Raw genomic sequence first — 18,455 nt, forward strand, 5'->3', positions numbered from 1 at the left:
GGTCAGGATGCGTCTTGATATTTCGCCTGATGATTGTAAAAGTCCCCGTGAAGCGGAAATTGCGATCATGTTTACTTCAGTATTTTGACGCATTTCCAATTGAAATGGAATTTCTGATGAGGAAAAATAGTGGGCGTGGCTTTCGACTAACTCTGCGATTTGATTGGATGTATAAAAACAGCCGTTGCATTTTGCAATGGAACCGGCAGCAGACTGACGGTTGAAGGGGAGGAGTTAACAGATGCCCCGCCCAAGCCGCCTAACATACGTCATTTAAGATGGTTAGTCACTACAGGAAGGAAGTGCATTTTCAGATTTTAACTAAAGTTTATGCGGGCACACTACGTTTAAAAAGAGAATGACCCACATTGATAAACTATTTACAATAAACGCTGCAATATTTCACGAAAAAATAAGATTTGTCATTTTTAATTTCACTGGGACTTTAAATAGCTGTGCACTTTTCTAGTTTTCTTTGTGGAAACGTCTTGCTTTTAACATCCATCGCACACTTACTGTGAGTAGAGCATTCGGGAGCGCACGACAAATTTGAAGATGTACTCGAGAGCTTTGAGGGTCCGCAGGATGGGCTCACAGACCTCACCTCGACTCGACACGTCCAGATACGTCTTCAACACAGACATCAACTTCCTACAGGAAGACACAAAGAGTGTGTGCCGACATACAAAATACTGTGGTATACTTCAGTACTTACTATAAACTGTAAAATTTCAAGATACTACACTATAGTGTCTTTGAAGCTGTCTTTGAGAGTAAATAATAAAGTATACTTACTGTACTACATCAGTTAATACTGTGTAGTGAGCATACTTTCAAAAGTGCAAAACATACTACAGTATACTATGGTATACTACGGTGTTTTTGGCAGGTTTGGACACTTTATAATCAACAAAATGTATGTGAAAGTCTTAATAACAGGTAAAAAATCTACTCAAAGCACTTTGAGACAAAAACAGATGACACGCACGCATACACACACACCAATCAAGCGTAACTCATAATTAAATCTAATGGGCTTCATTAAAACACTATGACACGACATGAATACTTATATCTCACATTGATCTCTTAAATCTGCGCTGATGAAGATTTGTGGAGGATTTGAAGTTGCGTTTGATATCGATGTTCACACACATGTACTGCCATCTAGTGGTTTTATGCTCTCAAATTTAGTCACAATCACGTATGAAATGTTTAACTCACTTGTAGGCCAGAGTTGCACTGAAGTGTTGTTTGATGTACGCCTCAAGCACCGTGTTAAAATGCTGAAACTTTCGATCAGCGATTAGACCTATGATATAAATCTGGAAAGAGAGAGAGGTCACTTAACAACACTGTGTTGTGTGTTTGTGTACTGGAGGGCTGAACGCTGCTTACCAAAGCGTCAAACACCAGAATATCATAGTCATCGGTCTGAGAATGTTCCATCATGATGTTAAACAGGGCATCCAAGGTGTCCTGAAGAAACTACACACACACACACACACACACACGTGAGAGTCTCATAAAGCTACACACTCTCATGGGTCTTAAATATGAATCAGGAACAAACCTTCACAACTTCCTCTCCATCGATGAGTTTGAGCTCTTGTAGGTTTTGTTTCAGCATTTCAGGACGAGTTCTCCATTTTAGCAAACCCAGTAAACCAACTGAGAGAGAGAGTTAAAGTATATCCTCAGCTGACTCTTAATTATGCATCGGTTTATTTCACAACGCTTAACCGTAAATGTGTGCGTGTGTGTGTGTGTGTGTGCGTGTGCGTGTGTGTGTGTGTGTGTGTGTGCGTCTCCATCGGGGTTGCAGTGTAAGTAATGTCTCCAGAAGATTCATTAGTGTGATTAACAAGCTTTCTCAAGAACAGCTGTTGTGGCGCACCTGCGTCTGTGTGTCCTTATAGGAGGTTAAAGATGAAAGTGAACCATTGAAGAAGCGTAAGTCATTTAAGATATTAAACTCAACACGAAATTAAACGTGGACCCTATTTCATACACTTTCCTGTTCTCATTAATGAACATCATCCCAAATGAACACATTGAAATGTAATTTAAACTGACATTTTTGACTGACATCACCAAGCCCCTCCCCTCCAACCACCTGCCACATAGAGATCCCATTCTCCATCAGAATGGACCGTGAAGGACATTTCAGGATGACTTTCGAAGCACAAACAAACACAAACCGTTCTGTGTGAGTTTGGTGGAGCAGACGAGGGTAGAGATGGTGAAACAGTCTCTGGAGCTCACAGAAAGACCCCCAACGCTGCTGGAGCTGCGCATCAGTGTCGCCCCCTTGTGGCTGTCGGGGTGACTGCGCTCAGACGGCAGTGAGAGATAAGAGCTGACGTCCTCCATACGCTTACTGTCACCCTGAAGAGAGACAGACAGACAGAGAGAGAGAGAGAAGAGAGAGACATAAAGTGGGGTTATATTTCCAAGCTAAATCGTTTAAAGCCTTTTTTTGGTTTTTAGCTCAAATGTAATAACAGTTTGTCAGTGGTGTTTGTTTGTAAACGTTTGTTAAATTCGAACCTTAAATACAGTGAGCTCATGTATTCCATCTTTCAGAACGGTCCCATCATCCTTCATCAGACGCACAAACGCCATCGCAAAATTTCTCTCGCTCTTGTCCTTTGCTAAAGAACATAGATGATACAAATGTTACATTCAATTCCAGACTCCGTCCGTCATAGACATTAGGAATTTGCGCGCAGCACTTACATCAAGCTAAATAAAAAAATATATATTTGACATTAAAAACCATCTGCAATGGTTTCAGTCTCAAATTCATTTCCTAAAAAAGCCTTTGATGATGCGGTGTTTTATACTCTCTGCTCGGTTTTGATCAATCGATGGCAGAGACCCTACGGCGGTGAAACGTACACTCCTGTGAAGACCGATGTCGGAACATGAAGCGCAGGTGGACCCGGGGCATCTCCTCCAGAGGGATCGCAACCTACAGCAACATTAAAACATACAGACTGTAAACGAGGTCACATACAAGACTGAAATCGATATTTATGTCACTATAAAATTTGATCCTATTTGCATTCCTCAAATCTTGTTTTTCAAACCGCTCCAACCTGCTTTACTGTGGTCAGAGCACTTTTTACAATCCAATCGATCATGATGGATAATATCAAGACCCATCGAACATTTGCCATCTTTTATTTGGAAATTCATTCGATTGTCAAAGTAAAATGAGGTTTTGTGTTGACTGTAACACACTTTACACCTCTCTCACCTTAAAGGTTTCCATCCAGCGGGGTTGTTTGATCTGGTAGTAAATCACTGATCTATATTCATTTACAGGTCGATCTCCAGCACCCAGACAGATTGAGTTCTGAATGATAAGAGCACAGGCGAGCTGTCAATCATCTCAGAAATCCCAGACCACAAATCTGAATATATTTACCTGGCTATATGTACCATTTACTGAAAATGGCACTTTGTATATACACTACACTGCTTAATATTCTTAAAAAAATCAGTAATACAGTATACATTTATTCACATAAAAGGATTTTGTTGCATTGGACCTCTTTACATTGCATGTACGTGACAAATTACCATAAAAAAAATAAAGAGTATGTAAATTTTTAATGGAAAATTCAAAGGTTGAATGCAACTCACGGGCACGATCTTCCCCTCCTCATCACACACCAGCATGATGACCTCCACGTTCTTCTGTGTGGTTTTGTTGTACTTGTCAAAGTCTCCGGAGTGTAGAGTCAGATAGATGTCATTACGGATGTCACCCGGCATTATAATCTCAGGAAAACCCAGTTTCCGTGCGACCACGGTGCTCCGGTCCACCAGGTGCGGATATTCCTTTCTGATCTGGACGATATCACCCACCAGAGCTTTCATGGTGACCCACAGGCCTGCGTGACACAAGACACACACTCATTGATTCATCTCTGTATTGTATACAGTACTCACTGCCCATAATTCAAAGAGATACTTTGTGGCTCAAGAAGTGACGGTTCAGGAAAAAGTGAAAATTCTGTCATCATTTACTAACGTTCAGATTGTTCCAAACCTGTATAAATTTAAAGGAAGATATTTGGAAGAATGTCTGTCAGTAACCAAACAGATCTCATCCCTCATTTACTGCCATAGTGGGGAAAATAAATACTATGGGAGCCAATGGGGATGAGATCTGTTTGGTTACTGACATTCTTCCAAATATCCTCCTTTGTGTTTAGCGGAACGATTTTTTTACTGGTTTGGAACAATGACAGAACTTTTATTTTGGGGTGAACTATCCGTGGAGCGGGGGTGTAGTTGCACAGCAAAAAGTGACATTCTTACTAAGCATTTTTGTGTTGTTTTTAGTGAAAATATCAAAAACTTCTTAAATCAATACACGATTACTTGACAAGAAAAGTGACCTAAGGTATTAAGTCTTGTTTTATGAAAAAGAATGTAAGAATTAAGTAAGTTTATGGTAAAAACAAGCAAAAAATCTGTCCATGGGGTGAGAAAAAGAAACTTAAATTTAGTTTGACCTTTTTCTCAAGTACCTAATTCAAGTTTATTTTTCCCACCACATGGACGGGTTTTTTTGCTTGTTTTTACCATAAACTTACTTAATTCTCATATTATTTTTCATAAAACAAAACCAAATATCTTATGTCACTTTCGATATTTATACTACAAAACAAGACAAAGACACTAAGTACGAACACTTTTTGCAGTGTGTCAATTCTGCACCATATGTGTACCACTGCTTCAGACAAACAGCAAATCACACCCAAAACTAAAAGTTTGTTAAAAACACTAGTTGAGTTTAGGACAAAAAAATACTTTTAAGTTTCCATTAAGGTTCTTTTCAGTGCTGTATGGTTCCATAAAGAACCTTTAATATCCGCAAACCCTTTCTGTCTCACAAAAGGTTCCTTGTGGTAAAAAAGAAGTTCTTCAGACTATAAAAAGATAAGAAAGGATTGGTACTTTTAAGAATCGTTAACTGAAATGTTTTTTTTGTGAACCACAAATAGTTGTTTTATGGCATCATTACAATTTATATATAACAAATATATTGTAACAGAGTGTTTTCAGTACAACTCTTTAATCATGAATCGCCATGAAGAACCCTTTTAGCACCTACACATCACGATTTTCTAACTTTAGTAACTTTAGTTCAGACTGAAAAACAACTCGATCTGATCTTCAAACCACATATTCAGCGTGTCACATAGGCTGCTGTAAGTAACAGATAAACACACAACTGTCTGAGAAACGTTGTGAAAGTGAAGACTGAAAGTTTGATTTTTGATTTGTCACAAGATCACATCACACTACTAGAAAGTGAGCAATTCAATCATTTATTAAGTAAACTAATATGTAATTTAATAATCTATAGTACAATTCTATACCACAACAGAGCTGTTTAACAATCTATTAGTGATAAATAGTTTATAATGTACATCAGCAATAACAACGCAAATGAAGTAAGAGAAAATCTGCGGCTGTATTTCCTGACAGATGAAATTTACTTCCATTCTCAAATGTCTTTCTCTCATTGTCATTGTGAAGATGACCGCCATAAAGCTTTTGTGTCTCTCTCAATTCAATCACCTCTGTCCTGATGGCATTGTCTGTGTGTGTGTGTGTGTGTGTGTGTGTGTGTGCGTGCGCGTGTGAGTGCGTGTGTGTGTGTGTGTGCAGACAGGATTATTGCGATCAGTGGAGTATTAAAGCATTAGCCGCTAATGGTATTTCAGTGTTCAGCAGTCGTACCTTGACCTCCGCTGTCTCCTCGAGATGTCGTCAGTTTGTTCAGAAGAGTGTGAAGGAAATCATGTTCAGCTATGACCCTACGCACACACACAAAAACACACACACAAAAATGTCACTTTCTAACAACTTTAAAAAAAAAACATTTAAGTTGTTTGAGGTTGTGTTTTATTCTAACATTCACATAATGTCAACCAATGAAAAAAAATGTATGCTAGAATACATTAAAGCAGTGGTTCTCAAACTGGGGGCCCCAAGATGGATCCAGGGGGGCCACAGATTTTGTGGCATTATATGAAATATAGAAATGTATCATAAATTACATCCAATCAAACATCAGAAAAATAAGACCACCAACCAAAAGTATTGATGTTCCAACATTGTATAACAGAATGTTTTTGGTTTAATTAAAATTCTAAGTTTAAGATTATAAGTATTTATATGGGGGGCCGCAAAGCAACGCACTCTACACAAAAGTACTCTGACAACATGTAAAACTTATTAAACTCTAATATAAATTAAAATATAAGATATATGGAGCGGTTAAAACATGTGTCATGTGTGACAGTGTCACAACTGTATGACTGTAAGTTATAAAGTTTAAAAAAGAAAGAATAGATGAAAATGAATGGGAACTCGGTCAGGTAAACTCCCAAAACAGACAGCTTTATGTGGGAAACAGATGAAGTGAAATCCAAAAGACAAAAATGTTTACATGAAAAAGCTGCATTTTGGCCTTTTCAACACATTGTAAGACTTCAGTTGACTTTTAGGATGCTTGTATTGAGTTCGGAGCTCACATGCCCCAGTTTTTAAAGGAAAAAAGACACTTGCGTTTGGAACGACACTCAAGTGCGAATAAATGACAACAATATTTTTATTTCTGTCCCTTTACGATCCGAGCGAGAGCGGGGTAGAGAAAGAGACGAGACTTACGGATAAAAAGGAATGAAATATTGCTTCTCCTCATCACACTCCATCTTTCCCTTGATGATGTCACTGATGTCCATCACTGTCAAGGCAGACAGAAATATCAGCCAATCAGAGCTCATGTGATGATGTCATTGTGTCAAGATCATTTTTCACAGTCAGTGCAGACCAGAGGTCAAGGTTTCGTCAGATAACATTGACAGTTAACGCTTTAAATATCAATAAATAAAGCCCTTAAACTGCAGAGTTTTCATTTCTTGGCAGTGTCTGTTTTATAAGTGCTTCTTTAAAAGTGTAAAATGGATGTTTTTCCTGTCTGCTGTCTGGTGGTTAGCATGATGTATCCCAGCATGCACGTTCTGCTCTTACCAGCAACGCCAAACGGTCTGCGCAGACCCATCGTACATTTCTTATTATTCAAATCTTTCAGATCCATTCGTCCGACACGCACAATCTGACAGATCAGGTAGATCTTCTCTCGACTCAAGTCCTTATTTCCAAGATCCTGCATGGAAAGACAAAGAAAGACTTTCGAACACCGGCCCTGAGACACAAAGATACACGAGAGAGTACACAATGAATATCGATCTCTGGCGTTTTGGTGGCGAGAAGTGACTTACGGTAAAAACCACCTTCAGACTGTTGAGCATCTCAATGTCCTTCGGCAAACCTTTATCTCCCCAACGCACCAAATAATTCTCACTGGAGAGAGGCAGAGAGATAAATGAAAAACATCTTTGACAGCACAGAATCGCTGACTATCTCAGTGAAAACATCTTTACCTGATATTTGTCTGTCTGATGGGGTCGTACAGAGACATAAAGAGTTCAGAGTCCTCCCCAATACGACAGACGAAATTCCGCACAAAAACGTAAAGGCTGTGCGTGGGGGAAGACTGGATCCGTGCCGACATTCCGGAATGATCCATCTGAACGTTGGACTGAACAAAGTAAAAAGTCACAATTATTCAAACACATAAAACATTTTTTAATCAAGATTCATTCACTTGAATAGCCAAATGACGTAAGATATGAAGTCTTGGTTTCTGGAAAAAAAAATATGAACATTTTGAGATTTTGTTTAATGGGTTAAGAAAAATAATTTTCTCCCTTGCAATTCATTTTATTTCTTACTCCCAGATAGGGCTGTCACGATTATGAAATTTGACTGATGATTAATTGTCTAATAAATCATTGCGATTATGACGATTAGTTGTCTATTTTAAGGGCTTTGATGATTATGATGGTTGTCTGTTTTGCGCCTTTGACGTTTATGACGGTTAATTGTCTGTTTTAAGGGTGATTATGACGATTCATTGTCTATTTTGGGGCTTTGACGATTATGATGGTTGTTTGTTTTGGGGGTTTGATGATTATGAAGATTAATTGTCTATTTTAGGCATTTGGCGATTATGCCAATTAATTGTCTGTTTTATGGCTTTGTCGATTATGGCGATTAATCGTCTGTTTTTGTGGCTTTGTCGGTTAATTGTCTGTTTTATGGCTTTGTCGATTATGTCGATCAGTTTACTGTTTTATGGGTTTGGCGATTATGGCGATTGATTGTCTGTTTTATGCCTTTGTCGATTGTGGCGATTAATCGTCTGTTTTGTGCCTTTGACGATTAATTGTCTGTATTATAGCTTTGCTGGTTATGCCGATTAATCGTCTGTTTTGGGGGCTTGGCGATTATGAGGATTAATTGTCTGTTTTAAGGGCTTTGACGATTATGTCTATTAATTGTCTGTTTTGGGGCTTTGCTGATTATGACAATTAATGGTCTGTTTTAGGGCTTTGGCGGTTATGGCGATCAATTGTCTGTTTTGGGGCTTTGCCGATTATGACGATTAATTGTCAGTTTTAGGGCTTTGACATTTAACTCTCACATATTTTTTATTCAGCTTTGAAACAACCATATTGTTCTGAATATAAGACAATGCTTTACTTTCTCTGAAAAAACGGGGTCATCATATATTTAAGGTCTAGGCTTTTACATGTCAATAATACAGTCGCCAAATACATGTAAAACGAGTTTGATCAGGAGTGAATTGAAGCCACCATTAAAATGCTACCAGTCCTAGAAAAGCTGGTCTGGTAAAAAAGCTGGGTTTTTTCTAACTTCCAAGACTACAATAAAATTTTACTTCTATGTTAATGAAATTTTGGTAGGCTGGTTTCCACATTGAGATTATCTTAACTAATATGAAATTGTACTGCAGGTTATTTATGGTATATGTTTTAAAGTTTTTTTTGAGTGATTGTTGGTACATTTGACCAGTATTATCATACTTTAGTTACAATATATACACTAAATATGCAATATGCAGGCACTACAGCTCCCCCTTGTTTCTTCTATAGAGATGTGCAATAATTGCGCTGATCTGAAACCATCGCGATGAGACGATTATTTAATAATCGTGACAGCCCTAGATCGTATAAGGGATGAGAAAAGGCTTAGATAAGAATCAGTACCACACATGAAGAGTGATTTTATAAGTCTGTTGAGGGAATGTGGAGTGCCGATAGCTTTAGTTTGTAATGCTGAACATCTCATTAAATCGACTCATTCACATGAGAATGTCTTTTGCGGTTTAATTCTCCGGGTGAGTCTGTAAACCGTGAAATGAAAGTGAAAGGAAACCTGTTCCTCTTTAATTCGCTCTGTGATCTTGGTCGTGGCGTCCTCGTGTGCTCTGAAGAGACTGATGACGCTGGCTCGCTCGGGGTCCAGAATATTCCCATCAGCATCTCTGACCACCACATCCAGCTCCAGGATCCTAAACAAGTGTTCAGAAACAACTGATATTTACATGGTAAATACATCTCTCACCACAGCACACGGTCTATTGGACTGTTCTTGGCAAGCGGATTTCTACAGAACTGTGCTAGTTTTACGTATCGATCCGTCTTCTCTTTCATCTCACATAATAGTATTAGTTATGTTCAATCAATATTTCATATCCATGTGTTTATTTTTTTGGTACTGTATGTACTCGTGTAATCAGATGATCCGTGTTGACATCATCCTGAGATTAATCCTAAAATAAATATATCAGAATACCTCAGGGTGACATACTGTAAATAACTCAATACAAAACACAGCATTTGTTCTCATGTACAAAACAGAAATATGCGTGAATGAACAGCATCTAACAGTTTCTATACTTTTTTTAAGAAGGCTTTTTCCTCAAAGTGAGGGAGTTGTTTTCCAGCAGTCATTTGTTCACATACAGCTGTGAGAAACATATTTCCGTCTCCTTCAGGTTTGATGATTAAGTCTTTAATGATAATGTTGAAATTACCAAAACATGACAACTGCATCCCAAAGCGGGTGAAGATAAACTACACCAGGTCAATTACTCTCCCTAAAAGAAGTATTGTGTGGAACCATGATACAGAAATGCTATCCAATTATGATATTTATACAGTACCCCCAAGTACTACTCGGTAAAACACGGTAATACCGCGGTACATGCAAGTCTTCCAGAATGCAGACAGACGGCTTTACCGACAAACACACATGGACAGAAATGGAACAGGTACTTGTTTCCGTAGTCGATCTTTGAGGTGACTTTCTGTTTCAGTTCTTTAAACTCGTCGCTCGGTAACGTGCCAGACAGGAGCTGCGACCGCCACTCCATAAGATCCCACATCAGCCTCTGGACCTGACGGAAACGCTCCTTCTTATTGGCCTGATGGTACAAAGACAGCACAATACTCAGACTGAATTGTCTAAATGTAGTATGGTAGTCCAGTGTGCAATTCTGAACAAATCCATCCATACCACAAAGACCTGCTTCCAGATGCTGCCCCATTCTCTCAGCGTGGTGGTCACCTCCTTCACCAGAGGCATCTCAGCCGAGGTTATGATCTCTTCATCTCTACACACGCAGAGAAACAAGCGTCAAAAAGACGACCGGATGTGCCTGGATGGACGTGAACATGGGATGGACTTACCCTCTCTTTTCAATAATGACTTCCTTCAGCTCTATGAAGTTGGCTGGAAATGCCCCCTTATACGACAGAAAGAAGTTTGACATGAGCAGACGGGTATTATAGAAATTAACGTCAGATACTCAGGAACCAAACATACTAACACTATGACACTTACCTTTCTATCTTTGTTCTTGGTCAGATAACCTTTGTACCAACCTGGAAACAACAAAATAACTTAATTTCAAAGAGATTTTGTGTAATTAGTTTTCTCATAGCACTGTGCTCAGCTGTAAAATATCTGTGTGCTGGTACCTTCACATGACTCCTGTATGTGCACCGTGTCTCCGATAACCAGAGACAACTGCTTTTCTGCTTTTGCTGTGAAATTCCACTTAACTTCATAGAGAGGGAGAGAGAGAGAGAGAAAGAGAGAGAGAGAGAGAGAGAGAGAGAGAGAGAGAGAATTCATTTTTATTTTTACACAAACTTTATTGTATCAAAACAATAAATACATAAAGTTCAACATACCATTAATAAAATGAATAACATTCAATCCACATAATATCAAAAGCCAGCTCTTCATCCAACACAGTACAAAACAAACATTTGTAACACCACTGTAGTTTAAAATTTTCAATATCATTCATAGCTTTGTAATACTTAAACTCCACAGCAATTCTTGACTTAACAAAAGCTTTCAATAAAGGTATGACCTCTTTTCCATTCCTATTCTCTAATCTGTTTTCCTTGTTTTGTTAAATTAAAAAGAGAGGAGAGAGAGAGAGAGAGAGAGAGAGAGAGAAAGAAAAGGAGAGAAGAGGAGCAGAGAGAGAGGAGAAGAAGAAGGGAGAAGAGACAGAGAGAGAGAGAGAGAGAGACAGAGAGAGAGAGAGAGAAAATTAAATGGGTTTCATCAGTTAATTAATTCTGATACATGTTACAGACCGTATATAGAATAGACCATTTCATCGGACGTGCGCACCGGGACTGCAGTTAACTTCCGGTCTGTGTTTGGCTAGTGTCTAATAATATAACTATTTATATTTTATTTCATCTACGTTAATAGTAATTTATATTGTTATTTTATTGTGTAATACCTGTATTAAATTAACGATTTTTTAATTTTGTCGTATGTTCATTTTATTAAACAAACAATTTGTTGAATGGGTCCTGTAGTTCGGTCACATTTAAACAAACCGTATGCTACATTGACATCTAGCGGTTGAGCTTGGTATCGCAGTCTACATTCAAAATATTGGAGACAGGTAACGGCTCTTCTCAGTTTCTTTTGCAGTCACTCTATTGTTTGTGAATGTGTACCGGAAGTCGCATGCGCAGTAATGTTTGTTTATGTTATCACTTAGAAACCGTATATAACGCATAGACTTAAATAGTTTTAAACATCTTTGCATAAATACAGCTGGTTTTGACCACAAGAAGAGACAAAACAGGTAAATGTGTGTGACCTTTATGTGCAAAACTGTCACAGTAGGGTGTTGCTATGCTGTTCAAAATAGCTCACACTCAAGTCTATTGCTGCGTCCCAATTCGCCTACTTACTTTTAGTGCATAGTATATGTACTGTTTTTGTTATGGAAAAGTATATACATTTTAGTGTGTAGCAAAATAATAGCTGTATCTCGTTTAGGAAGGCTGCGTCCTCCGGAGGTCTCATTTGAAGCCTGCTACGTCATCGATGCTGTCTCGTTTCATAAAAGCAGGTAGGAGATAACCCACAATTCTTTGCGTCGGCCAACGTCTAGGGCATGTTCAAGCTCAAACCGGTGCGCAACGTTTTGCTATGGTTTCCGAGTTGAACGACATGTTTCCTGGAAACGGTTTGCAACGGGGTTTGAGATACGTTTTCTCTAGTTTGGTGGGTGTGTCAAGAATTTCAGCCCAATCAGCAGCAACGTGTGTATGACCCACGCGGTATTAAAGAGACTGCTTGCACAATGGGAAGTAAAGTTGTTTACAAATGTGTCCGCTGCAGCTCGGTATACGCAACAATCGAAGATATTAGAATACATGTATTTTACAGTATTAAACACTCCTTTATGCCGATTTCATCAGGCTCCGAAAATTCTTCAAAAAGAACGCAAAGAATGGCCTTCTCAGCTGCCATAGTTCAACTCTTGCGTCATCACAACAGGGTGTTCAATCGCACCACCGTTAACCTTTAAAAAACGTTTTGTAGGGGCTGAACGCAGCCGTTATTTGAATAAACGGCAACAGCTGCACATTCAAATATGTGGTGTTTAAATGTGAAAAGTTTACAATTTGCGTCACGTTTTTTTTTTATCTTAGCAGGCATATGTAGTAAATATGTTTACAAGTGTTTAGTGGTTTTTAAACGTTTTAAAACAGTAAGGCAAAAATTGTATATTTGTTTAACTCTTTTGGCATTGTTTAAGGTAGAAAGTAACCAACTTTTACCTCTTAAATCATGTAGAAATCATTTTAATTAATTTGACAGGTGTGCGAGTGCAACGTGTTGTTATAGCAACGTGGTACTTACCGTTTCCTTTTCTGCCAGTATGTCCTATGAAGGACGTCTCGTTTAATTCTAAATTGAGAATCCTCCGTATACCGCACCCTTTAGAGGATGATACCTCTGGAGGACACAAGGACGCAGCCTTACGAAATGAGACACAGCTAATATGCACGCACTGGAACATACTAACAGGAAACGGAAGTGGCCGTTGTTGCCTAGACAACATTGTGGCCATTAACTGTCACACACATCAAAATACAGCTCTTCTTTCCATTAGGGTATTTATTCATTCATTGTTTCATATGTAATGTTAACTCTGTGCTTATATTTATTAATTTAGTGACACATCAGTTATTTAATTTTATTAACGCAGTGGAGCGTCACTTAACTCCGCCTACTCGCGGTGAGTTGTGGGTAATATTAGCCGTTAGAGTGTGCATCATTCTGCACTTCGAATTTCTACCGGAAGTAGTAGACCATCCGGGAATCTTTGGAATACTCTTTTCAACATTCTACGATTTGGGACATACTAATTCTACTTTCGAATACTATTTAGGACGGATAGTATGCGAATTGGGCCGCAGCATATGGGTGTGTCTCAGTCAGCTCCCTTGTTTAGTAGTCAGGGCACTGATCAGGCAGTCGACATTACGTTCGTTACCTAAAAATTCCCACAATGCAACTCAAAAGTCAGGAGCATCGATCCCGTGTGTCCTAAATAGCCCCATATAGCCTAATATAGTGCACTATTTGAGGGGACATCCATTTTTAGTGGTGTCCGAATTCATAGTGTACATTATTGAGTGCACTCATTCAATCCCATGATGCATCATAATAACGAGTGTACAACCGGTGTACACTCACGGCCAGCTGCTAGCCATCTATCGCAACGCTCGCGCTGAATGAATTCCTGAGTGAATGCTCCTTTAAGTGGACTATATTAGTGAACTAATGTAGGGAATAGTGAATGAGGGTATATTGGGCGATTTTGAACGCAAGCCCTATGTTCCCTTAACGGAAATCACGTGACATTTTTGGAAGCCGGTTAACCGAAATTGCACGACCCAATAAACTTAATGAAACGCGACAGAACTTTTACAAAGACTAACGTTCATTTTAACACATTGCTTGACAGGAAGGAAGACAGTTGAATTTTATATTAGACCACATTTGTGCACGGATATTTTACAAAAGAATTAAAATGTTTCTCATATGTATTTAAACCGTTATTTTAAAAAAATTAAGCCAGCTGTGAATGATCACAACCCGCTTAAAGGGATACTCCACCCAAAAATAAAAACACCCTCATGTAATTTCATACCTGTATAAATTTGTTCTGATGAACACAGAGGAAGATATTTGGAAGAATGTTAGTCATTTTCAGTTCCGGGACATCGTTGACTACCATAGCAGGTAAAAATTAAATGGTAGTAAAATGTGCCCTAGCACTGTTTATTTTCCTAAATTCTTCAAAATATCTCATTTTGTGTTCAACAAAACAAACAAAAAAAAACAATATATTTTTCCTACTGTGGAGGTGGGTGATGTCCCATGTACTGAAAATTGCTAACATTCTTCCAAATGTTTTTCTCTGTGTCTATCAGAACAAAGAAATGTATATACTGTAGGTTTGAAACAACCTGAGGTTGAGCAAAGACACAGCCAAAGATATTCTGCTCTCAATGTCTAATGCTAGGGCTAAATACTTTTCTTTTTATTACATCAACAAAAAACCACCATTCACTTCTTAGAGTTATAGGTTTGTTTAAATCACTCTCCAAATACTGCATGTGCAACAGTAAAAGTGATGTTCGACATGGCAAACAATGATAATTAACACTAAAGACACACACACGCACACTTCATTTCTGCAACTACAAGTTCGTTGGCGTATTTCCTCTCAGTGACTTCCTGTATAACACAGCGTGTACAAACACACACACACACACACACACACACACACACACACACACACACACACACACACACACACAAACTGCACTAGAATACATATTCATAAATTATCATCAATCAAACAGCTTATTTTTATAGAACGTATTAAAATAAATGATAGTGTGAGTGTAACATCCTCATGTCACTAATGCACAGACGCCCCAGTTTATCAAAGCATCATCATCCTTAATCACAAAATTAAAGGTTTCAACATAATTCTACACCAGAATACTTCTATATTCTACACAACAGCAGCTTTTTAAAGGTGACTCGACCAAAATAATACAAGAAACTCTATTTCAGCTATTCTGTTTGCTTTTGTAGATTTGTTAGTAATTGGGTTTTAAATGTGATTAGCATTAGCATGTGATTGGATCGTTGCTCTTTTATCGTTTGTTTCGTGGTTTTCTTTAAAGGTGTTGTTTCTGTCTATGTTGCAACATGTTGACAAACCATCAAACAGGCCAAAGAAGCAAATTCACTTCACCGCGAAAAGTAAAAATATGTCATTACTGTTTGTAAAGGATTTACTTCTACATGACCAGTCGCGTTTTTGTAATGTTGTGAGACAAAAGTTTCAAGTTGATTCAGACATATAAACCTGTGTATCTTTGACCAGCACATCTGTTACATCATGCACTTTTTCTGAGACCTGACAAACATTTCTTAAGCTAATTTTCATGAAGGACTCTTTTTTGTCTCCTGCAGAAGTACAGTAGATCTGTTCGCTCCGTGACTATTCATCTAAAATCTCAAGGAAAATGAATCAGCACTTCATGATCAAGCAGAAATCTGGTAGGGCCCACTGGCTGCGAGGCTGTTTGATTGATCTGTGTTTGCCCACATCCGGAGATGCAGGAACTGAGCCCATCCACCATAGACGGCCCCCTGTGAGGACCGCCGGAGACATACACAACTACACAAACATTCACCAGCATGCACAGGTGATGCACAAATGAGAAGTGACTCACCGACTCCATATCGCCATGCAGAGTTGGTTTTTGTCCAGGGTGTCATGGTTGGACGAGGAAATGCTCTTTCTGTCTCCGCTCCGTCGTTCTTTCGGAGTTGAAGTTCCTTTCTTTTGCTCTATCACACACTTCTTTTTCAGTTTTTCTGGGGCAGGGGTGTGACAGTGAAACGCTCCTCCTCTCCGTCTATCTGTCTCTTCCTCTTTTTCAATCACTTCTGGCCACAACATTTCAACGTCAGAAGAACATAACACAACAGAAATTCAATGTGTCTGCGCACTGTTATGACTTTCAATGGCTTTGATTTATTCGTGTATTGGGATGACGGGCTTTTTGCAAACCAGACCTGCTGTGTTCTATAGAGTATTAGATGTGATGAATCACATAAATCATTAGAAGCTCGTGTACATGGTTCTTAAGATGGGAGGAAACATCTGGCGAGGGCTGAGATGGCAGAAATCCCCAAAACGCTTGAATGAATGCATTCAAAAAATTTCAAAGATGCAGGTGTATACAAACACACATACACCACACACGCCAAACACAAGCAAAATGATTTTCAAATGCAATACCTTTTACAGACAACAGAGGGCAGTAAACATACAGCAAACGAAGTTTCGATAGAACTGAAAGATGATCGACCGTAAATAGTGAATCTTGTCCCACTTGTTTTAACAGAATGATGTCTTAAATCTTGCACCGATAACTGTGAAAGAAGCCGAGCCATATCTAGAGCAGAATATTAAAGGCACTCTTTTACACCTCAGGGGATTTGATGGAGGTCTCGAATTAAGTACCAACATAGTCTCAGATGTTTCTCCTAAAACAGCTCAGGAGACATAAAAACAGAAACAAATGAGACTGGAGGTGTAAAACGAGTGTAGATTGTAGAGGTAAAATAATCTGGATTTGGGTCAATTTGATGCGAAACGTTATTGAGATCTTCAGTAATATTGACTTTTGATGGCAGACTTGACGAATCAGATTTCTGACTCTTTATTTTAGGAGAAATATCTGAGGAGACTTCGCTTCCATTTGCTCTTCATTCAGTTTCTGTGATATCTAGGAGAAACAGGAGATGTTAATAGGAGATTCTAGAGACACTGTAGGAACGCATTACTAACGCCCTGGTAAACACTCGGAGCACCTTTGCAGCACTACTCACACTTTCTCCAGCAAATCTAGGTCAATATTTTCTACTTGGGAACAGATTGAAAATCCATCAGTTATCTGCCAGTCAAACGGGGATCCATTGATGAATTCGAACATTTCTACATATGAAAATGTCAACGGTAATACAGTCTGGAGGCAGTTTAATGTTCAGCAGTGAATGTGTTCTAACTGTGTGATGTTTAAAGAGGAACACAACAGCTTCCCACAGAACTAAAGTCACATCTTCACATGCTTCAATGATTCAATTGGGTCTTCATTTACAAAGATCCATGCAGCTTAACTGATCCTCTCAAGTGGATAATAGTGATGCGTTTTCATTTGGATCAAGGCACATAAAGCTTTCGTTACCACATTAGCGCTATAAATCCTAAATATGCCAATTTGATTAAATATATATTAGATAAAGTCAGTGCTCGAATTTAATCAAGTCTGGGGGGTCCCCACCAAGAGATGCTTTTTACAGGGGGAACCAAAAATGATTTAAATTATCTTTTAAAAAAACTAGTTTTTAATAGAAAGTATTGTAAGACAATACTAAATTATTCGGCATTCCGTTTTATACAACAGAATCAAATCCTAAAAATGAACTTTGCATTTTTGAGTGCATGCAGGGATTTAGCATACATTTTTTCGCCTCATCAGAGAGGTGCCAAACAACTAGTACACAACATCACAAGCTTATATTTTTAAAGAGACATGACTAAAAACCAACTTTTTAATTATTGCAAATAATTATTCACAATATTTACTCTCTCATCTTAGCAAAAATTTCTGATTTGTCTTTTTTTTCTCAAATAAATGTATCTGAGGGACCCCCTTAAATTTTTACTTCTTATAGGGGGTCCTTAAGGCCTTTTGGGGGGTCCTGGACCCCCAAGCACCCCTTTTTCGAGCACTTGATTTACTCTACTGGCAGGTAGAATGTATTTTTTAATACTACGTCACCCTGCCATGTTAATAATAACAATATTCTTTTTATTTGTATTATATAATTGTTTTTGTTCATATCATACTAAGCTGAAGACATGCAGGCCCTTAACTCACTATATTATTTACTGCATCCTTGAAAAAGGGCTGAACACACACACACACACATTGATTTTCTTCAAGAGTAAGGTGTTGTCATCCTGGCATCCAGTGCCGGCGGGTGAGTAATGGTTAAAGCCTCGGGCTCATTACACAAACACTGCAGCTTCAATCCAGCACTTCACCCTTGAACAAGACAAAAGCTTTCTTACA

The 18,455-nt window shown here is 38.5% G+C and overlaps 1 protein-coding gene across 2 annotated transcripts in view; it reads right to left on the bottom strand.

The window, feature by feature from the left end:
• LOC130563481 (dedicator of cytokinesis protein 2) overlaps positions 1–16,207 on the bottom strand; it is an 86,892-nt gene extending 70,685 nt beyond the window's left edge. For both annotated transcript variants that reach the window (XM_057349022.1, XM_057349021.1), the window contains exons 1-21: positions 16,044–16,207; positions 10,938–11,021; positions 10,801–10,841; positions 10,647–10,702; positions 10,474–10,570; positions 10,233–10,381; positions 9,331–9,466; positions 7,473–7,630; positions 7,311–7,392; positions 7,060–7,195; positions 6,697–6,772; positions 5,764–5,840; positions 3,652–3,902; positions 3,263–3,361; positions 2,902–2,974; positions 2,551–2,654; positions 2,202–2,388; positions 1,574–1,671; positions 1,399–1,488; positions 1,225–1,325; positions 517–651 (exon numbers count right to left, since the gene is read on the bottom strand). In XM_057349022.1, the coding sequence (XP_057205005.1) occupies positions 517–651; positions 1,225–1,325; positions 1,399–1,488; positions 1,574–1,671; positions 2,202–2,388; positions 2,551–2,654; positions 2,902–2,974; positions 3,263–3,361; positions 3,652–3,902; positions 5,764–5,840; positions 6,697–6,772; positions 7,060–7,195; positions 7,311–7,392; positions 7,473–7,630; positions 9,331–9,466; positions 10,233–10,381; positions 10,474–10,570; positions 10,647–10,702; positions 10,801–10,841; positions 10,938–11,021; positions 16,044–16,089 (2,276 nt within the window). In that variant the 5' untranslated portion in view covers positions 16,090–16,207. The remainder of the gene's footprint in view (positions 1–516; positions 652–1,224; positions 1,326–1,398; positions 1,489–1,573; positions 1,672–2,201; positions 2,389–2,550; positions 2,655–2,901; positions 2,975–3,262; positions 3,362–3,651; positions 3,903–5,763; positions 5,841–6,696; positions 6,773–7,059; positions 7,196–7,310; positions 7,393–7,472; positions 7,631–9,330; positions 9,467–10,232; positions 10,382–10,473; positions 10,571–10,646; positions 10,703–10,800; positions 10,842–10,937; positions 11,022–16,043) is intronic.
• Positions 16,208–18,455: the final 2,248 nt, after the last annotated feature.

The sequence above is a fragment of the Triplophysa rosa genome, linkage group LG13 (assembly GCF_024868665.1).
Source record: "Triplophysa rosa linkage group LG13, Trosa_1v2, whole genome shotgun sequence".
In the NCBI taxonomy this organism is placed as follows: Eukaryota; Metazoa; Chordata; class Actinopteri; order Cypriniformes; family Nemacheilidae; genus Triplophysa; species Triplophysa rosa.